Genomic DNA, 14,452 nt, shown 5'->3' on the forward strand with positions numbered 1-14,452 from the left:
AGGTTTGCCAATGAACTATCCACAGGATTGATGTCTTACCTTCATTTGATTCGGAACGCCCGGATGTTCGAGCGTGTTCAGGCGGACCAGCAGGGCAGACTGAGCTTCCTGGCAGACCTGGTGGCCCTTTAGGACCCATCAGCCCTTGGGCACCTTTCTTTCCAGGAGGTCCAGCTGGTCCCACCGGTCCCTTTTCCCCAGGAGGTCCAGGCGGCCCAATGGCTCCCCTTTCTCCTGGAGGTCCAGGAGGCGCGACAGACACAGGGCCCGCTGCCCCCACTGAACACTTTTGTCCAGGAGGTCCGACAGACACAGGACCAGCTGGCCCCATGGCTCCCTTTTCTCCTGGAGGTCCAGTAGGTCCAACAGACACAGGGCCAGCCGGCCCCACTGGACACTTTTCTCCTGGGGTTCCAGGAGGCCCGTTTGAAACCGGACTGCTTGGCCCTATCGGTCCCCTTCCTCCAGATGATACCATGGTTACCTTCTCCACCGAAGACCCTGACGGAAACAAAAATTGAATTTTGTTGGAAGCCTTGGTGTGGATTTCACCAACAAAACTTGACAATTATTCGCGACCCATCTGCTAAATAAATAGTAAATATCATGAAGATTTATCTACAACTTCTTGGGTTAATGTGATGATGTACAAACACACACAACCCGTTGTAGAACCGTGGCAAGCTGCCAGGAGGCCTATTCTAAAACTTGACCTTCGTCACCTCGATACCTAGTACCCACGTAGCAAATATCATCACGTAGCAAAGATCCATCCACATCTTCTCGAGTTATGCTGTTTACATCAAACACACATATGCGATCATAGCCACGCCACCATGCAAGGCAAACCAAAAACAGAACCTTCTGGCAAAGGTTATTAATTATTATAAGTTTATTGCAAGTTCTTGCCCGTAGGCTAATTGCAAGTACATGTCATGTAACATGAAAGGACGGACAGACAATTGATAACAATATAGCATGTGACTTTTCTAGTCTAAATACTATTAATGTACTAGCAAAGTGTACTTGAGGTATATATACCCATGCATGCACCTTTTAAGTATGGAGACACGCTTTTAAGGACAAAATTGGCATTCAATTATATAGGAACATTGTACTTACGTTCCAAATTAGTCATTCGAAGTTCCATCTCCGTAGACAGTTTGGCTATCTCCTCAGAAACACTCATGACTTTGACTGCAGTTTGAAAGAAGGTGAAGTGTATAAAGTAAGCAATAATCCATCCAAATAAAATCATTGTATCTAACCTAATTGAATACTTGATTCAGAAAAATATATATAAGATGACTTACCAGTCAAATACGACAACATGGCGACTGCTACCAACCCGAACACAAGGCTGGCGGCCAACAACAGCCTCTTGCAGACACTGCGACAGATCGCCTTGTTGTTGGCGTCCGCGCATCATAAGTTGCATCTGCAGTTTTAACACGACATGAATGGAACAGTTAGTTATAGGTATTTGGTTATGGGTATTTGGGCCAATCTTCAAGCAGATCTATCGGGTGCAAGGCAATGATACTGGTCGACCCTTTTGATACTGCCTTGCCCCCGATAGATCTGCTCGGAGATCATAATTGGGTGTGGTCGAATATATGTCTCGTTACTTCTGAATAAAAAAATTAATATCTGTTGTTTAAAAACATTTTACCTGCTCTGGTGACGTACATAGGGTTGGGTATGTTCGCAGCGGCGTGCGCACGTGTCCTCCAATTAGTCTGCGGCTGCTGCGTGGGCGTGGTGCCTTGATGAAATATAAGACATGAATATTCTCTCAAAAATGTCAAAGGTAGAATAATCAGATCTAAATAATCTTTGAAAAATAAAGATTGGTCCCAAATAATTCATGTATCAACCAAACTACAAACGCTGTTAACATGTTTGTAGGACATGTATGACGAGACTATGGTATTTTAGTATACACCAATATAGCCTGACGCCCACGGCGTCCAGCTATTGCCTATTTGACATACATGTATATATTTTTTTGCAAATCTTGAGATTTTCTTACAAAGGAATTTGAATGGCGTGGACAATTTTTCAGAAACGTTCATATAGAAATTGGCTAAATTATGATTTTTCTTCTCTTCTCAGTGCTGTTTGTTGGAACATTTAATTTTTTTAAAAACCCAGTTTGATGATCAGATTTACATCAGAACAGAAGTCAGTCAGCCAGTTTATCGTCACTACAGAACGAACCAACAAACCGCCATTTACAGAGTTAGTAGTCTGGGAACATTAGAAGTGAAAATTATCGATCGAGATCAACCTGAAACAAAAATATACAAATACCTTTACATCTAACGTTTTTTAACAAGTTCCAGCTATCCGCCTTGGTGGCTTATAAAGTTCTGGTTTTTTTTTTCGAAAAATACATGCTTGCCGAGTAAAACCATTCCTTAGATATACGCTCGCAGAAATAGAAATTTCCAAATAAGTAGAGGCCAATTGTAACTACATGCAAAATAGATATTTTCAAGAACAGCGACAGGGTAAGCGTTGTTTCTTTTTCGAAAAGAATAAAGGGCTAAAAATATACAAAAATGGCTACCTCCAGTGTTAGTCTGCGGTTGCTGGTGCTGCCCTCCCGGCATGATGCCACAGGTTTCTGGGTAGCAAAAACACGTCCTGCACCGGACAAGATGCTCGTCGATCTTAGCTGGCTCGAGACCCAAAAGCAATTTCTACTTTTGATTGCCAAAGAGTAAAAGAAAACAGAAGATTAAAGCTTACTGGATTTGGATTGGCTACAAACGCCATCCTTTGAACAATCGAGACATATTAAACAAAAATGTAATAATTTGATACTGAAACATATTTCAAAAGTACATGATGACTGACTGTTTCTTTACACAAAAGCTCTGATGTTTATTATCTACATTTATGCACGCCAATTCAGGAGAAAAACAACTTATTTCAAAAGATTATGAACTTTTCAACCAATCATCGGTAACAGTGCAAGCGTCTTTTGAGAAAGTTGTTCAGCACATTGTGTTTTTACGCTAGACTGTTCCAAACGATATGATCAATCTGTGAAGCTATTCAAAAGTCAGCTCTTACCGTACCGAATGAAAATATTAATATCAAATCAAATATCATTTGAAAAAAATACACCGCTAGCACGTTGCCTGCCGTTCGCATTCGTCAATGGTTACTTGTGCACGGCTTTTTTTATAATTAGCCCATATTTTGCTTAATTCACAATGTACTGTACAACTGTTGTTTAATATACACTCGCAGAAGATGATGTTCAAAAAACCTTCGTACTTTCTTCAAGACTGTTTGCTTTGCATCTCTAATTTTCATAATACAATCTTGAAGGGGTACTTATCATAGTAGATAATTGAGTCCACTAATTACATATAACCTTTCACGGAATATGAGGTGGTTGTTAGAAAGATGGAAGTCCGAAAACGACGGCAAAGTCACTCCTGTGCGCACACTTATTACAATTACCCTTTTGGCTATCAAAAATATAATAGATGTTATAGTGAAGGCATTTGTCTCCACAAAATATCCATAATCACGAGGATGTATGTTGGATTTTATGTTTGAGGACAGCATCAGAATGTACCTTACCCGTATTTTAGGGCAACGAGCATTCTCTCCTACCGTCTTCAGGGACAAATCAACCTATTCCAGTGTGAGAATAAAATCCATTTGCTTGTTTTTTTGTTTTTTGTTTGTTTGTTTTGCATACCCGGTGCATGACTAAATTAAAAACGCTGTTGATTTACTCATGCACCGGGTATGCAATACAAACAAACAAACAAATGGCCATGTATTGCTGAATTTGATAGCTACATGTATACATACAATGATAACAGCAACAACGACAACAAACAGATAGTGGCTGTCCTTTTTTTATTATTTTTGCTTTTACAACTTTAGAAATGAACCTATTTACTGAAAAAAAAATCATATTTGACCTCGTGTGCAAGGATAGCATTCCTGTATGCCATATCATCAACAGTAACAAACAATCGATGTTTAGTTATTCTTAATGTACATGCATAACAATTTTGCTTCGACGTATTCATGAGGGAATATAGTGAAAGACACGCATATTCCGGATCCAAGTCAAATCCAAAAAAACACAGATTTAAAAATCACTAAAAACTATTTGTACTATTTCATTTTAATTCTATTTTATTTAGCTATACTACTTTATATGTATACTGCATGAGTCACTCCTTGATATTAGCATGTTAATTGTCATTGTAATTAGCCTTTCGCCTTCGTAGCAACAGGCTTTGTTATTCAAAATTACAATTGCTTCTCGTCTAATATTGTTTGACTTTTTCATGTTTGGGATAAAACTCTAGGTTCATTTTCCTTACAAAATGTCAAGTGACTTCGAGTATAATCGATTATGTAGAATAAAGAATTGTTATAATGCGTTTCATCAGTGTATTTCTGTATCACCATTTGTTTGGGCAAGTCATTTATTTTATCACCCCAAGGTTTTTTGGAGGATCTAGGAGTATTCAATGATATATTCTGGGTAACATTGGCTCGGCTCGAAAACAACAAAGACGTTGGGATTGTTAACGTCATCAACACAACTGTCGTAACCCTTCCCGTACGGATCAGCCTCATTTAAGGGTGGAGGTCTACGGTAGGAACTTTCTCCCTTTGCATACCGCCCTACAAGGACCTTTGCAAAGAACATATAACGGCGGCCACTCGGATAGCTAGGCTGCGAATACGCGCTGGCGAAACTTGCGTTCACGGTGAAGTAGCTTCCCTGCCCGAAGAGCTGACCGACGTTGCCCCCGCTCAACCGCCAGTCGAAGTTCTGGCGGCAGATGGGGGAGACTGCATCCTGGTTGGTGCCGTGGAACAGACGGAGTTCCTTTGGGAACTCGTTGTTGTTCTGCCTCTTCATTTGACTCTTTTTCCTGGAAAAATGAAGCATGATGAGGGGCGAAATGTACTACAAAAGATGCCATACCTATATTGCAATACAGGCTTATAATATAAGTAGGGAGCACTTAACAACAGCCTCGTTTTGATGCATGACCCTGAGCTGACCCCGGGAAATTCAAAATGGCCGCCGTACTTGGCAAGAGGTCTAATTCAAATGGAAGACCACTGTTCAACTCTTTCAGAACTTACTTGCAGTACAGATCCCACAGATAAGAGTTCTGCACCCGTTTGACGGAATGAATCTTCGTATCTCTTGATGGTAGGGTCTGGTGGAAGGGCGCCTTTATGTCGTTCATCTCTTTTCCAGTTGTTGGAATCTCTACAAGCACAAAGTCGTCCTAGACAGACATATAGAAAGTCGCGTTGATTATGTCTGTGAATTTGGTTGAAGTTAATATCGCAGCGATGCAAAACGTAGTCATCTCAGTGTGTCTGTATGCGGTTGTGACGTTTTCATATAACACGAAAGGCTAAACTCCTGCCTTCCCTACCAGACTAGCTATAGAGCCAACAAATATAACTGATGCGGCCTCTTATAACCAATACGTAAAACAAAAGCCATTTTAGCTGTATTGGCATAGAATCTGTCAATGTAGAGCCCCCCCCCCCCTATGAAAGCTGGCCAAAAAATGATTGGGTTGTGCCAAGAGGAATACTTCAGCACCAAGGAAAGATGCCATGTTATGGCCAATGCCCGAAAACAAGATCTAGCGATTCAAATCATTCGCTGGCCAACCAGAGTGATCCTGCCATACCTCCTTTCCTCTAATTGGTTCCCAGTGTTCAGGCATGATCGTGACGTCATCGTGCGCCGGTTCTGTTGAAGGCCGCCTAAAGATGAAGAAACATACTGCATCATTCATAGAATAATATGTATACAATTCTATTTAATGAAAACATCAAGAATTTGTTCTTATCATATATTCAATCATAGGAAAACAATTCAACTGTTTTTCATGCAAGTTGATTTATGTCAGAATTTGCATACGTAATATGCCTGGATATATATGATTTGTTTCAAATTCAAAGTACAAGCAAGGCATTGCTGTTCTTTTTTGGGCACATATGAAAACAAGATTCGCGTAAGGTTTAACTGTTTTGATTAGGATATTTGTACATGGTGTCGTCTTTACAAACCTGTTTGGTTCCTGCTTTTCTTTCCTTCTAGCCTCAAAGTTTTCCTTGTACAGGCCGATGATGTACTGTGCCGGCCTACCCATCAGCCCGCTCTTCTGCAGCAAGTCCCTCGGTTGAGGGTCGAAGATGTTGTGCGACAGTTTGCATGGTTTGCGGTTGCAACTCCCGGTGAGGAAGAATCGACAGACGTGGAGACCCGAGGTGCACGATGGGCCATGCTTGCACGTCTTGTCTGAGCCGTTGTAGAAGTAGCAAGCGCGTGGCAGCCGTTCTAGCTCCTGTTGTCGTACGTGCGAAGGCTCGCCGACACTCGGAGGCGGGTGTCTGGGATGTTGGTGCGGCGGAGGGGGTCGTCTGGCCGGATAGTTGCCTGGATGAAAACCCATAAGAGGCGGCGGCATTCTTGGAGGATGCTGTGAATACTGAGGAGGCGATGGAGGGAGCTGAACGACAGGAGGTGTTTGTATGGGACGTCGTTGATGCGGCGAAGGGGGTCTCCTGGACTTCGCGTGCGCAGGGGTTGACTTGTCGGGCGGGTCAGGTTTGGAGCCTTCTCTAGATTTACCAGTGATCATGGAGAGAACTTGTGCTTCCGCTAAGCCATCCAAGAAATTTTCCTGACAATTAGATATCAAAATGGACACATGAAACATACATGTAAAGATGATACATGGCAAGTTAAATGCATACATGAAACATGTTATATCTACAAGGGTGAATTCAACTGTAAAATCAACGTGCATAGTCAAATATAATTATAAGATATTTGAATATCTATGGATATTTATGTAAGGAACACTTTGTGAGTAGGCTTTAACAAACATACATGATATGCGCAAAATGTATATGTTATAATGATACTAGCATGCGCAAAATGCATTGCAAAGTTAAGCAGCCGTCCTCCCCACACCGTACTAGGAAACTATACTTCATGATACCTGTAACACAACGACGTTGTGTTCATCCTTCAGGTTGTGGGAGTCTCGGCAGCTGAGCCCGTGAGAACATCCCTGCCCTGAAGCGTAGTTACGACACAGGTGGAAATGCGGGCAACTTTCTTCTTTACATGCCGATGCGGTGTATTTCCCACACAGGGTGACGTCACATTTGACTTTGACCAACATGACGCCATCTTTGTTCAACCTGTGCGTGAAAACAATTCGGTAACATAAGATTCATAACAACGTGTCTCAAAATACAGTACAAGATAATGTGTTGGTTTTAATTGTAGGAGGAATAGCATTTTATTAAATGACATTTGAAGAAAGAGTGGTTTCACAATTCAAAGAAAGCGTGTGTAGTTTAGTGTTTACATCAACACAAAAGCTTTCTTCGAACATTATGGAAACTTTGATTTTAAAACCGCACCTGGTCTGAAAGAAGTCGTGCTTTTGCAGAAAGCTAGCCAAATTCCCCGGATCTTGGTACTCTTGACGCTGGGAGATTTTCTTGGCCTCTTGCTGTAGTTTGACGATCGACAGCTCACCTGGTTTGTCGTACAGAATGGAGACCAGTTCTCGTATCACCCTGCCCTCCTTGGCGCTTACTTTTTCCTGGTCGGATTGTTGTCTTCCTTTTTGCCCACGGTTGCCGGCATCTTCTTCTTCTACATACTGCTCTTCCTTTTCTTGTGCAAGAGTGAGAGAAGTCCGAGAAGTAGACAAAGCTTTGACCACAGCAACAAGTTGATCCGTGGTGAAAGCGGGGCTTGCTGTAGTCGGCGCCGCTGCTGCACGTCCTGCACTTGTACCGTGGGTGCGGGAACCCTGCCCTCCTCCACGGGAACCCCTTCCTCTACCTCCACCGCGATTTCCACGGGCTGACCCCCGTCCGCCTCTAGAGCTAGCTGGACGGCCAGACATGCTTTTGACGTAACTGTATAGGTCTTAGAATGTCTGTTGAATTTGTTGACCCTTTTCACATATTAAGCAAACACCTAACTATCCCAGACTTTCGGTCAACAAATGAGGTGGCGTGTCCGGAAAAAAAGTGGGCGAGCCATTACGTGATTGTTTACAGAAGAGTGTGTGTGGTTGTTGGCCGAGGGTGTTTACATTGGTTTCCTAGCAGATTTGGACTTCGGCTCAGTTTTAGTGCGTGTTTTCTTGTGTGTGTTTGGGGTTATTTCAAGGTCTTTCGCGTCATAAAATTTGCCTCCTCTAAGCAAACATAAAATCGAGCCGAAATCCGACCTCTGTGAATGTTACATAGTCATGTTTTTGCAGGAAGGCAACGCCTGTTCTATTCACTCACCGACAATGTGCAACCATCTTGGAAAGCCATGCCTTCACTTGATGAGCAGCACTTAACCTGAAACGTGCCTCAATTTTTTTTGTCTAGTTTTCCAAAAGTCAAAGATTAGATTGAGGATGGAGGACGAAATACACGACCCGCGTCAAGTAATGGAACCGCCCATAGCTCACCTGGAAACCATCGGTATGTTTTTCAAGTCAACATGTCAAAGATGGACAATAACAGTAGAGAAAAATGTCGACCCAACGTGTGGACCAGCAAGCTAGCCACATGCTGTAGTGCTTAAATAGCTATAGAAAGGGCGATGGGCGCCGCCCTATACACCATATGTTGTGGGAAGGACAGTAAATAAAATGTGCTTGTAATAAGAAGTCAGAGGTTGATATTTGTTGGGGGTTGGGTGCGGTTCGGTTCCGGTCAAACGTTTACCTGCCTTTCCTCTCGGCACGAGCCCTACCCCGCTGTACATCCTATGTTGTAAATATATTATAATTCCATGGTCTTGAATTTCAAATTGACGAGATTATGAGACCTTTTTCTCTATTACATTCCAAAAGGGATTCTTCCCAAATGACTGAGAAACTGACATGACTCTTTGCAATGTTGCAAAAATCCATTGTAAAATTTTGGGCTTGACACAGAACTTTATCGCTACAAGCAAACGTTTTGAAACGTAGTACAGGTGTGTTATCATATTGATTGTTTGTTTGTTTGTTTGTTAGTTACTTTGTATTGGACGACCCAATTGCTGTTTCTTATTGTTATTGTATCTATGTAAGTTGTAATGTTCATTTCCAGAGATGATGTTTAATATTAGCGATAGCTAGAGTGCATCATCTCTATGTCCTGTATATTATTCTGTTATTTAATTAAAAAAATGTTGCCAGGCGGGTCGAAAACGGACCGGAGACCGGTCAAAACTGACCGTTGATTAGGGATGTTTGCTAACTGGAGTGATAGTTGACTATCAATCATGCAGCTGTATTGCAGAAAATTATCGATTCATAGAGTAGTTACAACAATAAACAATACATACTTACTAATGTTTATTTTTTGTTTCTACAGACATCGATTTTTAACAAGAAATGGAGCAAATTACTGCAAAAAATTGCAATAGACCTCGTATGTAATAGCAACATTCCTACATGTAACATCAATAACAATAACAAATAAGAGATGCTTCATTTTTCTTATTGTGTAACAATTTTCCATCGACATATTCATTAATGGATATAGGTGAATATTCAAATATGAGTGCAGATACAATGTTTACATTCCACTGCTTTAAAATAAAACGTCAAATCCAAGGAAAACTTATTTAGGCATCACGATTCACAAAACTATTGATACTTTATTCATTTTCTATCATTATGGTTGTTGCAAACACTATTCCGATATGAACTAGCAATAATTCACAATTGTCATCGCATCTTTCTCGTCTATTGTCCTTGCTTTGTTTCATGTTTGGGATCAAACTCGAAGTTTTCGTTTTAAACGATGTTAAGTATAATCTAGAATAAGAATTGTCATCATGGACCTTATCATCATAGCATTCTTGTTTGACTATCTGGTTTGGCGAGTCATTTTCCTTTAGTATCGCCAGGTAAGTATACTTTGTGTTTAGTATGAGTATTCAATCAGATATTCCGGGTAGCATTGGCTCGGCTCGAAAACAACAAAAACGCTAGGATTGTTGACATCATCAACACAACTGTCGTACCTATATCCGTACGGATCAGCCTCGCTTAAGGGTGGAGGTCTACAGAAAGACCTGTCTCCCTTTGCATACCGCCCTACAAGGACCTTTGCAAAGAACATATAACGGCGGCCACTCGGATAGCTAGGCTGCGAATACGCGCTGGCGAAACTTGCGTTCACGGTGAAGTAGCTCCCCTGTTCGAAGAGCTGACCGACGTTGCCCCCGCTCAGCCGCCAGTCGAAGTTCTGGTTGCAGATGGGCGAGACTGCCTCCTGGTTGGTGCCGTGGAACAGACGGAGTTCCCTCGGAAACTTGTTGTTGTTCTGCCTTTTCATCTGAATTCTTTTCCTGCAGAAGGGACCAACACTAATTCACTGATCCATGAAATAGAAGCTCATAGAGCTTTTAAACCGGTGCACTGGCACTAGTACTAGAAGCCCAGTGTTTGCTGGGACTTTCGGGTTCAAAGGCCAGACGGAGCATACCAAAAGTTTGGAACTCGATACTCAAATTCCAAAATCCCCACAAAAAGCGATTCATCAAATATTTCACGAATAACTCATAAATTCGTAAATTCGTAAATTCATAAATTCATAAATTCATAAATTCATAAATTCATAAATTCATAAATTCATAAATTCATGAATTCATAAATTCATAAATTCATAAATTCATAAATTCATAAATTGGCTCAAATGTGACAAATTTGCCTAACGTTTCAATCCTGCAAGTCTCCAGTTACCAAACTACATGTTTGTACAAGTACAAACACTTACTTGCAATACAGATCCCACAGATGGAAGTTCTGCACTCGTTTGATGGAGTGAATTCTCGTGTTGTTCAACGTCTGGTGGAAGGCTGACATGACGTCACTGACCTCCTGTCCACTTGGAGGGACCTCCACTATTGCGATGTCGTTTTCCAGCGGCACGAAACCACCCTGCAAGAACAACTTTGTCATGCAATTGAGCTTTCTCGTGTGCAGAGCCTTGCCTGTGGCCTGTACTATAAACCTTGGGGGCCTCTGCTAATCGGGCTGAGGTTTCCACTTCTGTCGACGTGGGCTAACCATCTGTCAGCCAATCAGAGAATCGGTTTTACCTAAAGAAAACAATTAGGTGATTCTCTTATTGGCGGAAAACTGGTTAGAGGCCACGCCCACAAAAGTGGAAACCTCAGCCCGGTATAGCAGAGGCTCTCCAACGTTGTATAGGGGCGAGGCGAGGCTCTACGTATGGGAGCGGACATTGGGCTATGTGGACAAATGTGTGGTCTAGATATTTTCGCACTGTTGCCTACAAATAATGAGTTTATGAGGATCAGATGTCTATTGTGAAATGAAACTTAAGTACCACCAGTGTCTTTGATATCAAATCATAAAAGCACATCATTCGTATCAAAGTAGAAATTGCAATAATACACATCATTGACCAATCAGACCGGATCTCCCATACCTCAGGTCTTCCCATTGGTACCCAGTGTTCCGGTATGGTCGTGACGTCATCGTGCGTCCACTCGGTTGAAGGTTCCGGAATGGTCGTGACGTCATCATGCGTCCGCTCGGTTGAAGTTTCGGGTTGAGGCAATCTAAAGATGTCGAAACATCAAGCTTTTTATTTTACCATTGCAGCATATTTAAAGGACTATATCGGGGATGTGGAAGTAGATATTGTAGGAAACCCTTCATATGACAGCAGATATGAAAATAAAGCTTTTTAAGTGCAGTAACTCAAAGAATTAGAATTACACAAAACCACCCCAAAACAGTCTTGAATTGAATCAATATGATGTCATTTTATGCAGGTTGCTGACATGTGGATCTAATGTAGCGGATAGTTTGTGTCGGCCTCCGTCTCTATTTAGGGATTATAAGTACATTGAAGTTACTTACTCGTCGCCAGTCGTTTTTCTTTCCTCCTCGGTCGGTGGGGCTTGCTGCTTCTCCTTCTCCTCCTCGGTCGGTGGGACTTGCTGCTTCTCCTGCTCCGTCGGTGGGGCTTGCTGCTTCTCCTTCTTTTCTTTCTTCTTAGCCTCGAATTTCTCTTTACATAGGCCGATGATGTACTTTCCTGGCTTACCCATGAGCCCGCTCTTCTTCAGCAAATCTTTCGGTTGAGGGTCGAAGATGTTGTGCGACAGTTTACACGGTTTGCGGCTGCAACTGCCGGTGAGATAGAATTTGCAGACGTGGAGGCCCGCAGTGCATGCTGGGCCGTTTTTGCACGACTTACCGTCGCTGCTGTAAAAGTGGCAAACGCGTGGAAGACATTTTAACTCTTGTTGTCGTGTCATTGGCGGAGGGACGTCGATGGAAGGTTTCCCCTCATCCTTCTTTGGGTTCTTCGCGGGTTTGGAGCCTCCTTTAGATTTTCCCGGTTGAACGATCATGGAGAGAACTTGTGCTTCTGCCAAGCCATCCAAGAAATTTTCCTAACAAACAAAAGTAGAATGTAAGGAAAAACAAAAACAATGAATCGTACCTTGGACCCGGACCAGCAGTAATTGCTCCGGAATGACTCTAGAGTGGTCTTGCGAAGTAGTGATGAAAATATGCAGAAATTGGATGATAATTATGCATATATTTGAGTATATTATGCAATATTACAATACGACATGACAAATCTGATGCAACAAAAGCGTGGAATTTGCATGGATATGCATTCTAGTGTATAAAAATACATTAAGCATGTATCGGTATGTTGTATACATCGTGTCTATGAGTTCACCACCACTGAAAATTCCACACCAAATACCTGCAACACCACGACGTTGTGATCATCCTTCAGGTTGTGGGAGAATTGGCAGCTGAGTCCGTGAGAACATCCCTGCCCTGAAGCGTAGTTACGACACAGGTGGAAATGAGGGCAACCATCTTCTTTACATGCCGATGCGGTGTATTTCCCACACAGGGTGACATCACGCTTGACTTTGACCAACATGACGCCATCTTTGTTCAACCTTTGCACACAAACAATGGCACACACAATAAGAATGCAGCATAGTTAGGACAATATGATATGGTGCACTATTATGGAAGTACATGTATATAGCAAACGCTCTTCTAATTTTGCTTGTTGTAAGAAAATGGTAAACAATTGAGTAAGAGGCTGATTTTCAACTTTGTAAGATACAACCTTCTGGAAACATCTGAATTAAGACTGTTTTTTTTATACGTGTAATCAACTATTCAATTTTTTCGACCGAAACATAGCAGATATAGCTCTGCCTGAATAATTGCATATTCTTTCACATACGCCTTCCAGTTTCAACATGTATCTATATATGTCATAACGCTTTCTTGATTAAAACTAGTCATCACCATCATATCGGTCGGCTTGCCCGGACTAAGGTTGCTCTCTCCCTCCAGGCGTCACCGTCCACCATAAAACTAGTATCAACATGAAAATGGTATTTTATCTCTTGAGTATCTTATATATGGACTTTGATCACTCCATCGTACCTGGTCTGAAAGAAGTCGTGCTTTTGCAGGAAACTAGCCAGTTTCCCTGGATCCTGGTACTCTTGACGCTGGGAGATTTTCTTGGCTTCTTGTTGCAGCTTGACGATCGACACATCATCAGATTTGTCAAACAGAATGGAGACCAGCTCTCGAATGACTCTCCCTTCCTTAGCGCTTATTTTTCCTGTAGGACCTTTCTCTTGGCTTGATTTCTTTCTGCCCTTTCCGGCTCCATCCTTCTCGGTGGTGTCTTCTTCCTCTTCAAACTGCTCTTCCGCTTCTATTGCAGCATCAAGAGAAGGCTGGGAAGTAGACAAAGCTTTTACCATGGCAACGACTTGATCCGTGGTGAACTGAGGGTTTGCCTCAGCCCCAGGGGCTACATTTACACCCACCCCACTCTGCCTACCCCCACGGGCACCCCTTCCCCTACCTCTCCCCCGGTTCCCCCTGATCTTGCGATCAGACATACTTCAGTATTTGAAACTGGTCAGTGTAGGTGTGACTCAAGTTCTCACAGTTTCAGTAAACACTCGCCTGACTTTCGGTCAACAACTGACGTGGCGCCTCCAGAAAAAGGCCGGGTGCAAATGATGTTTGTAGAAGAGGTTGTATACCAGATAGTGTGCCTTAGCTTGTCTATTGGAAAACGAGTCTGGTTACATTTATCACATTTAATAATAGTATTTCATCACTGTTGCTTGCTTTTCCAAAAATGTTAGATTTCGGACATTGGGAGAAAACAATTCGACACCCCTAATGTAATTGAACCGTCCATTGCTCACCTGACAACCACGTTATGTATTTCAAGTCCATAGGTCAAATATGGACATCGATTTGATTTTACGCAACAGGAAACGTCTTTCCTACCAGTGCAGTAGCCCCTTATGGTCCCTTATGTGCTGTTTTAATTGTACATCTAGTACGTAGCCATAGCAGTACATTGTATACTA

The 14,452-nt window shown here is 42.2% G+C and overlaps 2 protein-coding genes across 2 annotated transcripts; both read right to left on the reverse strand.

Annotated features, from left to right (window-relative positions):
* Positions 1-4,198: 4,198 nt before the first annotated feature.
* On the reverse strand, positions 4,199-7,949 carry LOC136424670 (uncharacterized). Its single transcript, XM_066413296.1, has 6 exons — positions 7,456-7,949; positions 7,026-7,230; positions 6,088-6,704; positions 5,706-5,781; positions 5,140-5,288; positions 4,199-4,922 (listed from the first exon to the last, which is right to left on the reverse strand). Exons 1-6 carry the CDS (start codon positions 7,947-7,949, stop codon positions 4,499-4,501), a joined length of 1,965 nt encoding a protein of 654 aa, XP_066269393.1. The 3' UTR covers positions 4,199-4,498.
* Positions 7,950-9,395: 1,446 nt separating this feature from the next.
* On the reverse strand, positions 9,396-13,898 carry LOC136424420 (uncharacterized). The gene is made up of 6 exons (XM_066413019.1): positions 13,500-13,898; positions 12,793-12,997; positions 11,931-12,469; positions 11,494-11,626; positions 10,816-10,979; positions 9,396-10,387 (listed from the first exon to the last, which is right to left on the reverse strand). The coding sequence occupies exons 1-6, from the start codon at positions 13,826-13,828 to the stop codon at positions 9,961-9,963; spliced, it is 1,797 nt and encodes a 598-aa protein (XP_066269116.1). The 5' UTR covers positions 13,829-13,898; the 3' UTR covers positions 9,396-9,960.
* Positions 13,899-14,452: the final 554 nt, after the last annotated feature.

This window comes from Branchiostoma lanceolatum, chromosome 18 (assembly GCF_035083965.1).
Source record: "Branchiostoma lanceolatum isolate klBraLanc5 chromosome 18, klBraLanc5.hap2, whole genome shotgun sequence".
Taxonomy (NCBI): Eukaryota; Metazoa; Chordata; class Leptocardii; order Amphioxiformes; family Branchiostomatidae; genus Branchiostoma; species Branchiostoma lanceolatum.